At 42.3% G+C, this 18,185-nt stretch overlaps 1 protein-coding gene and 1 long non-coding RNA gene across 2 annotated transcripts; one reads left to right on the top strand and one right to left on the bottom strand.

Annotated features, from left to right (window-relative positions):
- Window positions 1-2,924: 2,924 nt before the first annotated feature.
- wdr53 (WD repeat domain 53) lies at window positions 2,925-15,581 on the bottom strand. The gene is made up of 3 exons (XM_088610179.1): window positions 15,499-15,581; window positions 13,997-14,495; window positions 2,925-8,737 (listed from the first exon to the last, which is right to left on the bottom strand). The coding sequence occupies exons 2-3, from the start codon at window positions 14,477-14,479 to the stop codon at window positions 8,153-8,155; spliced, it is 1,068 nt and encodes a 355-aa protein (XP_088466305.1). The 5' UTR covers window positions 14,480-14,495; window positions 15,499-15,581; the 3' UTR covers window positions 2,925-8,152.
- LOC148676644 (uncharacterized) lies at window positions 3,949-10,398 on the top strand. Its single transcript, XR_015927946.1, has 2 exons — window positions 3,949-4,088; window positions 10,074-10,398. It is a non-coding gene; the product is annotated as an uncharacterized LOC148676644 (long non-coding RNA).
- Window positions 15,582-18,185: the final 2,604 nt, after the last annotated feature.

Here is an 18,185-nt window from a genome sequence, read left to right as displayed (position 1 = left end):
GTATATATGCATCCAGTTGCTCCTCTCAGGACTGGAGTTCTTTTCTGAAAATCTAGAGCAGCAATGTCTTTTCTATAACACAGTGACCAAAGTTCACCATTTTTGCACACAATTCCAGAAATGTCTTACTAGTGCATTCTTCAATTTTAACATAACATCCATTCATTTTCTAACCCCTTTACCCAATTCAGGGTGGTGGGGGAGCCAGACCCTATCCCAGCAAGCAACAGGCACAAGGCAGGATACACCTTGAATGGGATGCCATCACAGGGCACACAGAGACAGATAGCACCCCAGAAACTGAACCTAGGGCCCCAGCACTGCGAGGCAGCAATGCTAACCACTGTGCCACTGTGTCACCCCATTTAAATTAATAATCTTCTGAAATTGAAGCTTGAAGGCATTAATGGATTGACTTGAGAATTGGTTAATGGCTGGAAATCAGAGAGAGTACACATAAGGAGTGAATACTCAAGCTGGCTTGATTCAATTACTGGAATGAAGGGGGGTCAACATTAAGAGTGTAGCTCTTCCTAATTTAAATTAGAAATTAAAAATGGGCATCTATGAATTGGATAATCAGTGACTGAAAGTGCTATAATGAAATACAAATAATAAATTTAAATGTAAGAAGTACATTTTTTCTGGAACACTGATATTTGTAGCTGAATGTTTTTTCTATTAAATTGCAATGCAGCCAGGCTTCTAGTTTGGGATGAGGAATCCTCATCTTTGTCACCTGCTCCTGTGAGTTACTGGGCCCAAGACACACTGGGCTTACAAAAAGGGGAGCACTCACACAAGTTTGTGTGCAATGAGTATTTCTCAACTGACAATGAAAATGCAATAATTATAACAATAATAATTGCTTACACTTATATAGCGCTTTTCTGGACACTCCACTCAAAGCACTTTACAGGTAATGGGGACTCCCCTCCACCACCACCAATGTGCAGCATCCACCTGGATGATGCGACGGCAGCCATAGTGCGCCAGAACGCTCACCACACATCAGCTATCAGTGGGGAGGAGAACACAGTAATGAAGCCAATTCATAGATGGGGATTCTTAGGAGGCCATGATTGGTAAGGGCCAATGGGAAATTTGGCCAGGACGCCGGGGTTACACCCCTACTCTTTTCGAGAAGAGCCCTGGGATTTTTAATGACCACAGAGAGTCAGGACTTCGGTTTTAAGTCTCATCCGAAAGATGGCACCTGCTTACAGTATAGTGTCCCCGTCACTATACTGGGGCATTAGGACCCACATGGACCGCAGGGTGAGCGCCCCCTGCTGGCCCCACTAACACCTCTTCCAGCAGCAACCTTAGGTTTTTTCCAGGAGGTCTCCTATCCAGGTACTGACCAGGCTCACACCTGCTTAGCAATAGCTACATGTATTTGCTGTCCTCAGTGCAGCGAGTCTTTGTCCCTTTACACAAGGAGTCAGGAAGGCTGCCCAGCTCACAGCCAAATTAGATGTGTCCAGTAAAGCACACTGCGAGCTCTCAGATCTGTTGATCTATTTGTGTTGGGGAGGAGATGTCTAGCGACCTGTGAAATTAGCTTGTCTACCTGTGGAAAGTGTAAACAAAATAGAGAAGAGTCACGAAAAACAATCTATCCTAAGATCACGTTCTATCATTACACAGGCAGTTTTTTACTCATTTTACAAAAAAAATGTTTTTTTTTGTATTCCATTACAATCCTGCTTTTTCTTTCAGCCTTTAAGACTTCTAAAAATCTACCTGTTTTAAAACAGATCAGTGTTTTAAAATAGTATAAACAAGTAACACAACTACTTCCAAGACATCCCTTGCTTGTTTAAGTGAGATCTGCAAGGCTTGCTTATTAGAACATAGTAAGTGTGTTGGCTAAGGCCATAATCCCAGATATAAAAATAAAAATTGTATTTATATGTGTAAAGATTGTTCTCGTTAAAGGTAATCATGTTGTTATGTTGTACTCGCTCATGCTGAGAAAAAAATGATAACTAAGGCTATAGAATGTTCCATCAAAAGGTTTATCTTCCCAAATGTCATAACATTCTTAGGAAAAAATGTGAAGCATTTTAAATGTATAATAAAGTTGGTTCATCTGTTTCTGTTTTACACTGGGACCCTTCCAGTCTGAAGTCAGTAAAAAGCTCAGTGAGAAGCAGGTTGCATGTTCAACTATTCTATTTCCAAAATGCACATATAGCTTTTTTCCTGCACCAGGAACTTCAATTTTTTTGTTTCAGTGACTTCTACTTAACTGCAACAGTGTAAGTTTAAGCTTTAATAGAGCTATTCCATTTAAGTGTTATCATGCAGAAATGTCCTGTTCTGTGATAAGGTAAACAATAAAAAAGGCATTCTGCTTCATACATAGGATAATATTCATTCAGGATGCAAATTGATTCAATTATATTTGAGAGTGGTCATTTTAATATGACACTTTTGTGTGTGTATGAAAGTGTAAAACCACAGCCTTCAAAGTAAAATATGAGGTGGAATTGAATACCTCCAGAAATATCAGACTGTATTGGAATGAACTCCAAAGAAATTCAGGAATTTTCAATTAATGTGTTGGACAACAAGCTATTGAAGTCAAGCCAAGTTCTTCCGAGAAGGCAGCTGTGGAAATTCCCCACTCCCCCCAAACAAAAGACTGAAGGGGGGGTTCTACTTAGAGCACACTTGAACAAAGAGCACCTTTCTCAACCACTGTCCAACCTCCTGATTAAAGCACCTGATATTCCCAGCATTGCCTCATTGATCAACAGAGCTAGGGAAATTTGTTTTCAACATTGCAGAGATTACCAGCAGAGCTGAGTTTCATGGTGTGTGGGGGCTGGTGACTTGCTATGAAAATGAAGAGATTTGAGATCAGACAAATAAGATGAGGAAGACTATAAAGAGAGGAGGCCATTGGCTCATTCAACTCATTGCTTACTTCCTTTATTGACCCAGATGAGAAATTTGTTTTCTGTAAATACAGTATTTGGTTCCCGTTTTAAAGACATGACACATTTTTCAGTGGCTTACAATAAACATTCAAATGATGTCAGAAACTGCCTCTTCATTGTCAAGTTACAGATTTTGGACAAACACCAGTGCCTGTTTGCACAGAGATAGAGGAAAGGAGAGAGATTCCATTCTTAGCTGCTCAGTTGGCACTAGTTATCTCATCAGCAGAGTGACGAGTGTAATTTCATCACCATCACCGGCTCGATGATGAGATTACACTTAGCTTGTGATTGCACTGTCTTTTGTTCCCTAAGAAGTAAACAGTCACTGTCTCATACTTTGAAAATAAGTCTTGAAATCATCATAGACTTTAGCATGGATTGGAATGAAAGCAGACTGCACTGAAGGCTGTCTGATGACATCTCATTGTCTAATGCTTATTTTCCCGTGATCACAACTCTTACCTTTACCACTGGAAATGACCTTTATTTTGGGTGAAGTTATACTATGTTAGCATTGTTTTATACACCCTCACATGCATCCTCAGGCCCTTGTTGAAAGGAGTGAGTCCCCCCCTGAGCCAGCTGGTCCTGAGGCTCACTGTCCTCAGCCACACCGACACTAACCAGCATCAGGACAGCACTGCTAGAGCACCACAACTCAGACTCAACCACATCACAGCACAGATCAAACAGCAATATCTCACACATTGGGACACACACACACAAACACAACATAAACTGGAATGTTACAGAACCCTAAACAGACAATACACACTAGCAGAATATTTGACCAAGATAAGAAACAACAAACAGAAACAGACCCTGACAAGTACAGGCTCAGTGACCACAGCCTGGCCATAGAAACTGGGTGACACAAGCAGACCTGGCTGCCCAGAGAGGACAGGCTGTGCTCCCACTGCCAGCGGGGAGAAATAGAGACAGAGGTGGACCTCCTACTGCACTGTGACAGATACTCTGGGATTAGAGAAACATTCTTCCCTAAATTCAGAAATCTAGTCCCAGAGTTACCACACCTGCCAGAATCACAATGGGTCCCAATCCTACTGGGAGAGGGAGGAGGGAACTCAGTTGAACTGGCAGCCCAGTACGTGATCTCCTGTCACAGCCTGAGGAACAGTGAGTCTGTCTCCCAATAATGCTCCTTCTGTCTACAGTATATGTAAATATTTTATCATATGTCATTGTTGTAAATGTCTGTAATATGTCTGTAGATTTTATATTAATGTTATTTATGTTTTGTTTCATGTGAATTTCATTATTTTATTTGCTTTGGCAACACTGATTGTACCCATCGGTCATGCTAATAAAGCACCTTGAATTGAACTGAGTCTTGAGAGCAGCAGTTCCCAATCCCAGCCCTGCAGGAACACTCAGTTGAGCTGTTCTTGTTCCAGGAATGCTTGTTACTTATTGAACTCTAAATAGGTGTACAAAATGGCTTGACAGGAACCTTTGGAAATTTTTTGGAAATGCATTGGTAAAAGGTGACAACCAACATATCTGGACTCTCAAAAATAAGAGTTCACCCATCCATCTGTTATCTAACTACAGTACTTCCAGCAGCTATATCACCCTGCAGCTCATAACTGGCAGCCCACTGAAGCTCAGCAGGTGTGATGCTGGCCAGGACTTGGATGGGAGACCTCCTGGGAAAGCTAAGGTTGCTGCTAGAAGAGGTGTTAGTGGGCCCAGCTGGGGGTGCTCACCCTGCTGTCTGTGTGGATCCTCATGGCTCAGGATAGTGACGGGGACACTATACTGTAAAAAGGTGCTGTCCTTTAGATGAGATGTAGAACTAAAGTCCGGACTCTCTGTGGACGTTAAAAATCAGAGGGGGTTTCTCAAAAAGAGCAGGGGTGTTACCCTGGCATCCTGGCCAAAATTCCCATTGGCCTTTAGCAATCATGGCCTCCTAATAATCCCTTTAGGCTAGGAATTGCCTTTATCACTCTGTTTTCGTCTCTACTGATAGCCAATGTATGGTGAGTGTATTGTGTGCACCATGGCCGCTGTTGCATCACCCAGGTGGAGCTACACACTGGTGGTGGTGGAGGGGAGTCCTCATTACCTGTAAAGTGCTTTGAATGGAGTATCATTCCACATAAGCGCCATATAAAAAATTCTTCTTCTTCATCCATCTCGGCTTCACCAGAGGCAAAATACACCCTGGAAAGGACACTGGTCCATCATAAGAGACACTATCAGACCAGGGCCAATTTCCCCAGAAGCCAGTACCTTTGGACTGTGGGAGGCAACTGGAGCAACCCAAGGAAACCCATGAGAACACGGACAAAACATATAAATGATATAACCGCAATGAATTGAACCCAGGCCCCAAGAAAGGGAATAGTGCAAGGCAGCAATACTAACCACTGTGCTGCCCAAGGAGTTCATATTAGTGCTATTTTTACACCAATGAAGAGTTTAACTACGTAAATAACAGTTCAGCTGGCGTGTAAGTGTCCTGATCCAATACTGGAGTGAAAACTCTTCCTTACAGATCAACTCTAGGAGTCCCCAGCTTGTATCCTGCTGTTCTATGAGATACAGCCAGCCTGAACAATGGAAAAATAACTAATTCTCTGGGAACTGCAACTGTCCCAGACAACTCTTGCTGCCCTAGGAGAGCTACAAAGCTTAATATTATCCAGAGAGCAATGTGTTACACACAAGGGGAGGTCATTCAGCTCAGCTTTGTCTCTTGTTCTTAACTTAATTGCCCAAGTAACTCAGCTATTTCTAGGTTACAATAATAAAATGCCTTTCTAATGTGCTTTTCATTACAAAGGATACGCACATATTCACACATTCACCACTGAAATGCAGCACCCACTTGTGTAACAAACAGCTGGCATTATTAGTCAGCAGCCCCACTACATAACAGATCAGGTGGATTAACAAATTACATAGCCAGGTGAAGTAAGGGAGGATTTTGGGGAGGCCAAAGTGTGCAAACCCAGAGTGGAATTTAGCCAGAACACCAAGATTAACACTTACAAGTACCCCTAATTTAATGACCAAGAAGTCGGGACTTCGGTTTAATGTCTCATCTAAGGATGGCACCTCCTACGGCATAATGTCCCTGGTCAACATACAAAAACCTAGTTTCTGGAAATTCTGGTTCACTCACAAAATGCAGCTGCACTGTGGTTTTCCGTTGAGATCATCCATCCCAGTACTGTCCAAGCCTGAGTGTCCGCTGAGCTTCCGGAGATGTGATGAGATCAGACTACAGGGTGGGAGTCTGTATAAGAGATTTCCATAATGCACAATGACACATATCCTATTTTCAATCCAGTATGTACTTCCTCTTGACTCCCACTGGTGTCTTCAGACCTTGCTCTGTTGTTGGAAATGGAACCCGCTTTCACTTAATCATCTTCATTCTTTTAATCTTACTGGGTAGACCATTTATTTCAAACCAGGAATGATTCTTTTCTGAACTCCCTCCCACTTAACCATGCCTATTTTGAAACACGTTAACCAGAACTGTAAACATCATGCTAAGTAAGGTCTCATTGGTTGTTAAATTGGTTTAATCATATTACCAGCCCTGTTTCAAAATTCTTCACCACCCTGATACATGTCCTAGAATTCCACAGGCCCTTTTTAATCCTTTGATGAGCACAATAAAGATCAATGGATTATGTGCACCGATTGCTTCTTTAGGCAGGAAGTGCCACTCACTGACAACTATACATTACTGGTACCTCCAGGCCATGCTTTCACCTTGGGCTGATCACACTGTATTTGACAAGTGTCTGCCCAGTCTTCAACAGTGCATTTGTCTTTTACATGACTTTTACTTTTTCTAAAGTTGTTTTTATTGTAAGCAAATGTAACTTTTAATTAGGAAACCAGCACACTTTGCATTGAGACCAAACAGATCCTTTGACACTCTGATTGTAATCTGCTTTCTCCATATTACTGAGGATGGACACCAAAGAATTAAGTGAATTGGAAACGTTGGTTTGGTTTTGTCACAGTAAATGTGCCTCCACCTGCTTGGCTGATGGCAGCTCCCTTGAAGCAGGAGGAGGAGGCTGGAACCCCCCTGCTGAGTCAGGAATGACCAAGCAGCAGCAGCACAGGTAGAAATGGGGTGGAGGAAGGATGCAAAAGACTAATGCAAAGTAAAAAAGGTTGTTGTACAGGATTTATAGTTTTTTTAAGATTTAGGAAATGGCACCAAAGATCATGAGCTAGAACAACCGAGATGTGAGTGAACTTTACTGCTGTCATCCTTCCTGAATCTTCATTGTAAACGCCATTATCCAGCTTGCAATCCTTATACATTCATTCAAATTTGGATTCCCAAATTTTCAGTTTGTCAAATGATCTTTCTTAACACATAATACATCATTTCCTCAACATTGCTGTTGTCCATTGTTGCTGTTTAGTGTTCAGCTAAATTTCACAGGATAGGTTAACATTTAAATAAGTTAATGCTTTAGTTGTGAACTACTTTCATAAATGCACAACACACAATGCCATTAATGCTGTCACTTCCATTAGAACAAATATAAATCATAGATCATGCATGAATAAAACAAGCCCTACAAAGCCCTGTTGGGCTTGCACTCTACCATAATGAAGGTTTCTCCTTTGCCGAGTGCATTCCTGATTTTGGGGTACTGTTGCTATGGACTGGATGGCCTAAGCTATGATCTCCAAAGCCTCTTTGCAGCAGCCCATAAGCAGTTAAGCAAAATCCTCTTCTTATGTTGCAAGAGTTCCATCTTTTAAAATACACTGTCCAATATCTCACTGATAAAAAACAGGTCGTGGTAAAAATTATCTGCTGACTCTGTACTATGTTTGCACTTTGTCTCTCCTTTAGCAATTTCACTTGGTAGCCTGGGAGGGAAAAAAAAAACCCAAAAACCTTTCACCTTTTTTTGTTGTGAGGAGTCTGGCTGCACTGTTCTTTTTTGCATGTAACAAATTTGCTTCCAGGCTGCAGTAGCAAAACACATTCTACATTTACGCCATTAGTGATTTGTCACTTCTAACTCTTCTAATTCTTACGGTATAACGTGGCGTCATGAGATGTAGGCCTCCAATGGCTTGCTTCAGATAGTTTTATTATTTTTTTCCTGAAGATACAAATTACACCTTGTACTTGGACTCGAGTGTGTTGAAGATCTAACTGGGAAAGCAGACAAAGTTGTACATCTTCTCTACAGCTCTAAAGGGTACACTGATAAAGAGCTGCTCTGATCTGCCACTATGATCCTGCCCTCTCCCTTCAGTCGAGCAGGACAAACCCAGTTAACCTTCTCTCCGTGGTTGATGCTGAGTGTCGGTTGGATGTGCCTGCCGTGCTTGGCACTGACCTCGTCCTTTTTGGGCGAGTGCATGTTCTTTGCCTTTTTCCTTGGGAATTTAGCCTTGCCTTTGTCCTCAGAAATCGATCCCACTTTGCTGATGTCCCACAGCAAGACCTTCCCATCATTCCCCCCTGACACCAGCCAGTCAGGGTGGGGCAGGAAGTTTAGGAAGTGGACCTGTGACACCCCTTGGCTGTGAGCTTTCAGGGCCTTCAGCCGCTCAAACCTGGAGCCCCCCACCCTGAGCAAGTGCACCCTGCCATCTTCAGCTGCACAGGCAAATCTGTTACCACAGTCGGCCACCGCAACGCAGTGCACCAGGGGCGGGTTAAAGAGCTGGCCAGCAGGCTGCTGCTGTTCCTCCTCTTCCTCCGTCAGCTCCTGGAGGTTGAGAACCCAGACAGGGCGGGACTTCTGCAGGTTCCACAGCATCACCTGCACAGAAAGACTTTATGCTTAGCTTAAAATCTTCAGGGCCAAAGACACATTTACTGGAGCTCTAATGAAATGAAAACCAGAAGAACCAGCAGCTTGAACCCATTTTTAGTCAAGACTCTAACCTCAATTCCACTTGACCTGCTCAAGATCCCAGCTGATTCCAGTCTTACATTTCCCATTTCCTGTGTAACACTGTGTCAAACAACTTAAAAACCTGAATGGATTTATTGGGTTTTTTTATTGGTATGAACAGAAGTGTATAGCACTAAAGTACAAAAAAATGCACTGATAAAACTGTTTAATGTTGGAATAGCTTACAAGGGCTTGATGGTATTTTTCCAGTTTCATTTGAGCCCTGCTCCTTAACCACAGAACAGTTTCAATGGCCATTAAGGCTGCTTAATAAACCTATAGGACTGCGGCTCCGCAGCCCCAAGGATGCAGGCCCGTGATATAGGGCTATGATATAATTCGTGATTCACAATCTTAACTAGACTTAACTTAACTAGATGATATATGAACTCTCATTAAGGATGAACCCAGAGATTGAATAATTGCAGATCTTCCCATTTTTATGAATTGAAGTTACAAAATTTAACCTGGCTTCTATAAACCAATCTGTCCTGTTACTAAGTTAAGTTACAGAAACGATACAAATAAACCAGAATAATATTGGATTTTGAAAGGGGGTCTCTTAACTAACATGCTAGAATAGTTAAGACCTCCCCTTTAAGATCAATTCTGGTTTCTGGAAATCAAAGTAAAAGCCAAAGGAATCCAATGTAATGTATGCACAAGTTGAGAACAGGAAGAAGTCATTTTAACTGGGCACTGGGCACTGAGCACATGTAAGCAGTGGTGTGTCAGATTTACATTCTGATATAATATATAGACCAGCATCTCATCCTGGAAGGGAGTCATGTGCTCTCTATCCTCTTAACACTACAGAAACTAGGATGAGCTCTGGCCTGATATGCCACTGAGTGGCTCTAGTGTGGACTTTATCTACACAATATACTGTAGATAGGAGAGGAACAAATGCACTCCCTGGTTCAGAACACAGGACTCCCCCTCCCCACACCACAAGGAGAGGAAATAAAAAAGACACAGTCACGATTCTGATGTTCTGTAACAAGTAATATTCCTGAATCACAGTAGAAACTTTCCTTAGCAGCTCCCTTAAAGAACCAATGGATTGCTTTATCTAAACCTACTTGTCTTACCTTCATTTAGAGAACAATGTGCTTTTAAACATTAATTAATGCACAGATTAAATTTTATCTTTTTAAAATTCAGAATCAATAAATCTCATTTTTATATCCCATTCATTCAGATCTACAAAATGATCCCAGAGCCAGCACAGTGCAGAGGTGAGGACCACGCGTGGTCTCCTCCAACACCCCACAATGCCTACAGCAGAGACAAGATCCACTGAAGAGGTGATACAACTCTCCATGGCAATGCTGTAAAACACGGGTGCCAGTCAAGTCAAAGGGGCCTTGATGCAACACAGCAAGCAGCAGATACCTTTGCAAACTGAAGCCTTCCCCTTTAATAAAAGTATAAATTAATAAAATAATATGTGAAAAATATTTGTTAAAAGCAAACAATTACTAAAATGTGCAAACAAATAATAACTTACTTGATCGTTATTACAACTGTGTGCAGATCTTTTTTTCTGATAAAGACATTACAAAAAGAAAAATTGTGAAATCAAACTGTGTTAAAAAGTAATGGATGGGCTGTGTGTTTATTTCAGCTCCTGGCAAAAACACACACTGTCCATTACGGGAAATGGAGTACTAATTTCACACCCTGTGGCAAAATGTGAAGTCAGACAATGCAGGAGATGAAAGCAAACAAGTAAAGGCTCCTTTAAAGAACCCTGGACTTCTATGTTCTGTTTGCTTTAAGCTTTGTCTCCTCTACCTCATCAACCTAATTTAACAAATCGGCCTTTGATCTCTGTACCTTCTTGGATTTGCAATATATTAATATATTCGGGGCGAAGCAGTGGCTCTGTGGCTAAGGATCTGCGCCTGTGGCTGTAAGGTTGCCGGTTCAAATCCCGCAGCTGGCAGAGGAATCCTACTCCGTTGGGCCCCTGAGCAAGGCCCTGAACCCCAACTGCTCCAGGGGCGCTGTACAATGGCAGACCCTGCGCTCTGACCCCAGGCTCTCTCCCTGTCTGTGTGTCTCATGGAGAGCAAGCTGGGGTATGCGAAAAGATAAAGTGACGTTATTATAAATATAACAGGTTGCTTATGACTAACAAGACAGGTTTCTCACAATTGCTACCTTTTGGGACATCTAAAACGCACAAAAAGTGGCCTAAAAAGATAAAATGCCTGATCTGGCCAATTTACCTCCTCTTTGCCAAGGGCAGGTGTAACTTGTTTGCAGAGTAAAGTTCAGTCAACTCACGTTCTTTCAATTCTTTAAACAAGGATGACAAGCACATGCACTGTGTGCTTTGCAGAGGTGCAAAGATCACAGCACCAGACTAAACCACAACTACACAACCCTCCCAGTACAAAATTGCTTTATCATAGTATATGTACAATGTAATGTGAACATCTCACTTTGAAAATGGCTTTATATGGACAAAGGTGTAGTTTTTTGAGAGCCAATAATATCTTCATTATGCCATGATTTCTAAGGTTTCTCAAAGTACAATTTAACAAAATGCAAACATTAACCATCCATTTTCTAACTGTTTTATGGACTGGAGCTTATCCCAGCAAGCAACAGGTGCATGGCAGGATACAACCTGGACAGGAAGCCAGTCCATCGCAGGGCACACACTCACACCAGGGCCACTTTTCCCAAGCCAATTAATCTACCAATATGCCTTTGGATGGTGGGAGGAGACCAGAGCACCCGTAGAAAACCCACATGAACATGGGGAGAACATACAAACTCCATACAGATAGCATCCCAGGAATTAAACCCAGGGTTCCAGTGCTACATTAGTTCAACAAAAACAATCATTTAAAATCAAAAACATGAACTGGCCATTGCCCATTACCTTAAAAAATATTAAGGTATTGTATTTCACTTGAGCTTATTCACTTTACATTCGAACATTAAACTGCATTCCGTGAAAGGCGGTGAAGTAGCCTATATAAAGAAAAATATTTTTTCTCCTTATTGGTTTCAGTTAAACTATACTAAATTATTATCCAATTAATTTCTTCAAAGGGAAGATTCCATTCTAATTACAACATAACACAAGAACAGAGGAAGTGCAGTTCCTCAGTCTAGTTCTCCTTCTCTTGTTGGGGACTGGTTTTAAATTAGACTTGTTAGCTTGTCAGTTTAGATTTCATATTGTAATAAGACATTTTTGAACTGCTTGTAAGCACAACCTTAACTGCATTGGGGAAACACTTTATTTTACTCATTTAGTAGTTTTTCTCAAGAAAGTGCCTTCCTGTGTTAACTGGTACCACCAGCAGGGGGCAATACTACACCATATCTCACGGCAACTGATTACAGACTTCAATGCGTCTAGAGCAGTGGCTCTCAAACTGTGGTACGCGGAAGGCCCCCAGGTGGTACGCCAGATGACCCTGGAAATTTGTTGTGTGCACTGAAAAATTGGGAATTAAAAATTATGTACATTTTTCATCTGTGGTTTACTTAATCGGTTTCAGAAAGCTTGAGACGGGTTTTCATATTTTCTATTTTAATAAAATCTGTTTGTGTCAAATATGCAGCCTATGTACCTAGCTACGTCGATACAGCGCGCACTAATATTTGAGAGTTCATACTACTCTCGAGCTTTCGGAGACACAGCTTAGCGCCACATTCGCCAACAGCACAAGTGATCGAAAATGAATACCGCGCAAAAATCAAGTATTATGTCATGGCTGAAAGGAATAGACGCCAAGAGCACTGACGCCAGCTCCTATAGATCGTGCACTCCCATTGAGAACGAGGAGCATTATAGATTGGCCACTAGAGTTACCATATTTGAACATCAAAAAAAGAGGACACCGTGAGAAACTTTCATATTGCCTTGTCTGGGAAGGGGGTCGGGATGGAGAGGATTTTCATAATATCCCACGTTTTATGTTCGCAAAGTAACTGAGATGATGTTGAATTGTGTGAAATGCATAAGCCCCCTCTGCTGCAATAACAGTATCCTCTGTTTTGCTGCCAGATTTTACAAAAGAATCTGTTTATTTGGTTGACGAACTCTCTCCTCGAATTGTCTTTTTGTGTTTGTCTGAGTCAACATGAGCTTGCAAGTCAAGTACACCTTTATTTGCCACAGAGACAAAAGTACCAGGCTTACACACCAAACATTCAGGTTCCCAAGACGTGTACCTGGCACACGGAAAAATAAAAAATAAAAACACAGAGATTTATTTTTTCATTTTACTGTGAATTTACACTTTCGCTTTGGCATTGTGTTTTGAGGGTAGGAAAACGAGAAACAAAATAGAGAGCCTTTCGAGGGAATGCTTCTGCTCTGCACAAACTGAGTAAAGACACTGATATTGATCCCTGATTTCGCTCTCTCGTGACATAATCATACACGTACAGGACAAAAACTGAACGACAAAGAAGGTCGCAAAGCGAACTAGAGAAGTTAATAAATGATCTCGCTCCTTCCTTTTAACCTCCTCATCTACCATCTTTAAAACTTTTGTTAATTATTCCTCATGGTGAAAATAAAGCGGTCGAAATCCCGGACATTTTTGGATATTTGAAAATTTCCCCTGGACGGAGATGCAAGGATCAAAATAGAGAACATGTCCGGGAAAATCCGGATGTATGGTAACCCTATTGGCCACCGACACTAGTTCTTCTGCTAAACCTGACACAGACAGCGCTGCTAGTGTTAGCAAGCGTCGGAAAACGGCTACAAGGCGGTACGATCCAAATTATCTAAGTGCTCAGTGCTGTTTTTAATATATATGTGTGCGTGCTTGTGTGCGCGCACTCATGTTGATCATTGAGATTTTCTGTGGTTCCTATGAGAAGATGACTTGTGGGTGGTACTTGGACGCTTTGGTTTGATCAGGGATGGTACCTGGTCCTAAACGTTTGAGAACCCCTGGTCTAGAGGAAGAAGATACAGCAGGAATCAGAAATTGTAGAATGGTGATAGACTGGAAATTTAATACATCTTCCTGAAAATACTGCTATCACAGCCTTTCATTTGGCAAGTCTTGAGACACAACAGCTCACAGCCTATCCCAGAAATGAAAAGGCTGCAGACGAGTCTCACTCAAGCTCCTACTTTACCTGCATGTCCAGCCCACAGGAAACCAGACTCTGGGGCCGCTGGGGCCGGAAAGCCACAGAGGAGCAGATATTGGTGTGTCTGCGCAGGGACTGCACCACCTTCCAGCTCGCGAGCTCCAAGACGCGCACGGCCCCCGAGTCGTCGGCCGCGGCCAGCAGGCTGCCCGTCTCGTTCACCGACAGGCCGTTGATCTCGTCATCCCCGACGCGCAGCACGTCGGTCGGCCGCTTCAGGGCCCTGGGGTCCAGGATGCTGATGGCCTCCCCGTGAGACACAAACAGCTTCCTGGGCGAAGCCGGAGAAAACACGGCGCATGTCACGTCGCCACCCCCCTCCAGTGTGGTCTGGGCCAGGGGGGCACCTTCCTCGCTCCACAGGGTCACCTCTCCACCCTCGGCGCCTGAAACCACCAGCCCCTCATCGCCTGCCGCCGCCACACACAGCACCGGTGAGGAGTGCCCGTCGCTCCACCTGCATGCCATGCCCGTAGGAGTACACCTGCGAGCAACAGTAGGGGCAACGCCTGAGACAACCATGACCAAGTGCCAGAGTGAATGGTTTCTTAATCAAAAGTCAGTATATTTTTCTCTGGGAAAAAAAAAATCACACTACAGACCAGAACCTCCAGAATTGCCAATCCATCCCTCCAAAAAAAGGGATCGATGCCACTTTTGTACAATTACTTGTTCATATTATACAGCGAGGCATTAAAATGCAACAAATTCAAATAGTTTTAATACATCTCAGCATATATATATACATAGAAAAAAAACAAAATGATCAGTTTAACGAAATCCACCCAAATTCCTATAACCCGGAAAGAAAACACTACTGACTGTGAACTCATGCATACAATTCCACTGTGAGACCAGTCTTTAACTTTCTATTGAAATATGCGTCACATACAGAAATACAAGAATCGTTCTGTCCATTACATACTGTATTAACAATCAGCCAGACTGAATTTATAAGGGAATGAGTTCGTTAATGTTTGCTTATTTGCTCCAGTTAAATAAAACTACCCTCTAATTCACTTATCCCCTTATGCTTCACTTTCTTCAACAATAACTGCATTCCTGAGTAAGAGGACTAAGTGGATTACAGGCACTCAGGTTTATATAACAAAATGTGCCGTACTATATGTACGGTTAGTACATGCACTAAAACAATACGTTGTTCACGTATTGAGAAGTTTAAATATTATGCACTTTTTAATGTACAGAAAAATGCAGAATAAGCAGTTTGTTAAAGTGATTTAATTCTACCAGACAGTGCAGAGCTACGCAATTATCTGACAGCGTTTAGCCGTACCCAATAAATTGTCACTACTGAAAAAGCTTTTATTTTTAGTGGCCTAAAGTAAAAAAAGGTGTAACTAATCTGCCATTATTCACTGCTTGGTAAACACTATTAGTTAAGCATGACTTTTGATATCCGTGAATAATTCCATTTTTAATCAAAAGTAAATAGAAACTTCTTTACTGTTAACGTTGTTACTTACCTTTATCACGTGCAGCTGTCTTAGAACCGGGCCACTGGCGCATTGTAATGACGTCAGACGTCGAAGGTCATGAATGTCAATTTGCAGCAAATCATCATTGTATATGTAGTCCTAAATAATAACGCACTTGAAAGCTACTTCACCGGTTATTTTTTAAATATTTATCATGATGAATCACTTAAACATCGCGTTTTTATATATTTGCTTAACGGAAATAGTACTGTGTTACAGGTGCAATGACTGGGTTTTATCCATGTCACCAGATGGAAAAACATACTACCGAGTCGTAACTAATTGATCCGAGGATCTCATCTATCTTCTTCGTGAAACACTAATTACATAACCTAGATTGATCTCCCAGAGTGAGAATTCACCCTTTATCTATAATCAGTATACTATAAATACTGTTTCTGTCCATTACTGCTGTGGATTTTTCAAAGACCTCTTAATATTGTAGCCCTTAATTTCCCTCTGCCCGGGCGGCGGTGTAACAAGAGAGGCAGAAGACTGGAACTGCAGCTCACTAGTTTAGTGCCCTTTATAGGGACATGGATGTGCTAGTCACTCGGGGAAAGGGGAGAAAGATACCAAAGTGGAGAGAGAGTGTAACAGTGGTAACTGCTCAGAGTGGGGTTTGGCAAAGGGGACCCCTATTTACAGAGGAGGGGAAAAGGGGAAATGAGTCTGCAAAATAGACTGTCCAAGGTCCTGTGCTCAGAATCCCGGGCCAGCCCACTTCCGGACAGCTACAATACGTTTGCTAACCAAGATCTTCCCTTTCTTAATCCCTGCAGAATGTCCCCTACGGCCCTACTCAATTCTACTTCTCTTTAAAATGTTGCATTCCTTTATACTCCATTTCCTCACAATTACAAGCCCGTATCTTGGGCTCTACCTATAGTTTTAAAAGCATATTTGCATAGCACGCCATGTTACACTCTTAGTTCCCAAGCAGTTCACTCACCTGTTTTCCTTTCACTGTCACGGTTTCTCAGAAAAGATTGGATCAATACAGGTGCTCCCTGTGGTAGGTATCCTGACAAGCTATATAAGAAACTGCCATCTCTGCACTTTTGGCTGTTGATGCCCCTGATGGCTTCTCTGATTTCAGTTACATGATGAGCTGCTGCTACTGGAGTAGTTTCCATCACTTGTTTTCTGTTCCTCATACTCCTGATATAAGGAATAATAAGCACCTAATTACTTGGTCTATGGATGTGTTTTGGGGCATGGCCATTACTCATGAGATGTTTATGAGATGTTGCATATACTGTATTTATTTAATTAAGAATGTGTGTTGATTCATTTTTTTCTGACCCCAGCACAAGCGGATTAACACAGTACGTCTCAGCCTTACATTTGGCAGTTCTCTACCCTGCGGTTTTACTGTAGAACTGAGACCTCGGGTTCAATAACCTAGTGTTTGAACTGCAGTCAAGGCCTCAGCCTCCCTCTACTGATTGCTTACCTTATCATTCTGGAGAGGTTGTTCACGAACCATCTTCTCAAAAGAGAAATTCTCCCAAATATAGGTCATTTGCAGCTTTTGCTAAAGTCTTGCATTACATTGCATTGAAGAGCAGCACTGTAGGAGGCACAAGAGTTAGCACCAATGCAGTATGGGAAACAGAGGAGTCGGATGTTTGGCTGGTCAAACAGCATGTCTTTGTTTTAGTTAATTTCAAGCCTCGTTATTTTACCCAGTCACTCTGTCACCATCTACATGCTGTTCAGGGTTCCAGAAACAAGTGACACTGCTTGTCATTACACTGCTTGTAGGATCACCTCTCTCTTACAAGTAGTCCATAACAGCTGCAAGACATCCAACCAAACATCTGCCCACCTATTTTCTAACCACTTTATCCTACAAGGTCATGGGGGAGCCACAGCCTGTCCTACAAGCCATGGGTGCAAGACAGGATACACCCTGGCTGGGACAGCGGTCCATTGCAGCGCACAAGACACAAACCCAGAAACTCACATCAGGGCCAGTTATTCCTAGAAGCCAATCATCTTACTAGCATGTCTTTGAACTGTGGGAGGAAACCAGAGCATCCAGAGGAAACTCCCGTGAACATGAGGAGAACATACATCTCCACGCAGACAGCACCACTGGTGCAGAATTGAACCCAGTGCCCCAGCAGTCTGAGACAGCAGTTCTAACCATTGTACCACCATGGCGCCCTCCAGACAAACAAATTGGCTCCAAACATACAACAGGTGAAGGCACCTGGACCCCCACTCTGATACCAATCTTAGTTTTCACCCGGGTGAGCTGGGTACAAGATTTATGTATTTAAGATGTGTTTACAACAGCTAAGACAACAAGTGTAAGAACTTCAGCTACTTACAGCCGAGGGTCCTGTTCCTCTGTGAGAGAACTGCACTAGAACATATTTATGTACCTGAACACATAATTCTATTGTCATTAGAAAAGAAACAAGAGGCGACCATCTTTCCCGGCCCCGCAGTCAAAGCAGATAACCGAGCCTCTTGTGACAACACAGCATGTCTGGACTTGTGTCAGAAAACAGCAAGCAGATTAGCTGCTGTTTTAACATCTGCTGGTTTTCCAAGAGTCTCGAGTGGCTTCCTATGTTGCGAAGTTTAACGCAACACACAGTCAGTAAACAAGATGGAATGATAATGCCATTAAAAGAATGCTTGAGAGACCAAACAGAAAGCAG

The sequence above is a fragment of the Lepisosteus platostomus genome, chromosome 2, assembly GCF_059453375.1.
Source record: "Lepisosteus platostomus isolate fLepPlt1 chromosome 2, fLepPlt1.hap1, whole genome shotgun sequence".
Lineage (NCBI taxonomy): Eukaryota > Metazoa > Chordata > Actinopteri > Semionotiformes > Lepisosteidae > Lepisosteus > Lepisosteus platostomus.
This window is presented reverse-complemented; position numbering and strand designations above follow the sequence as displayed.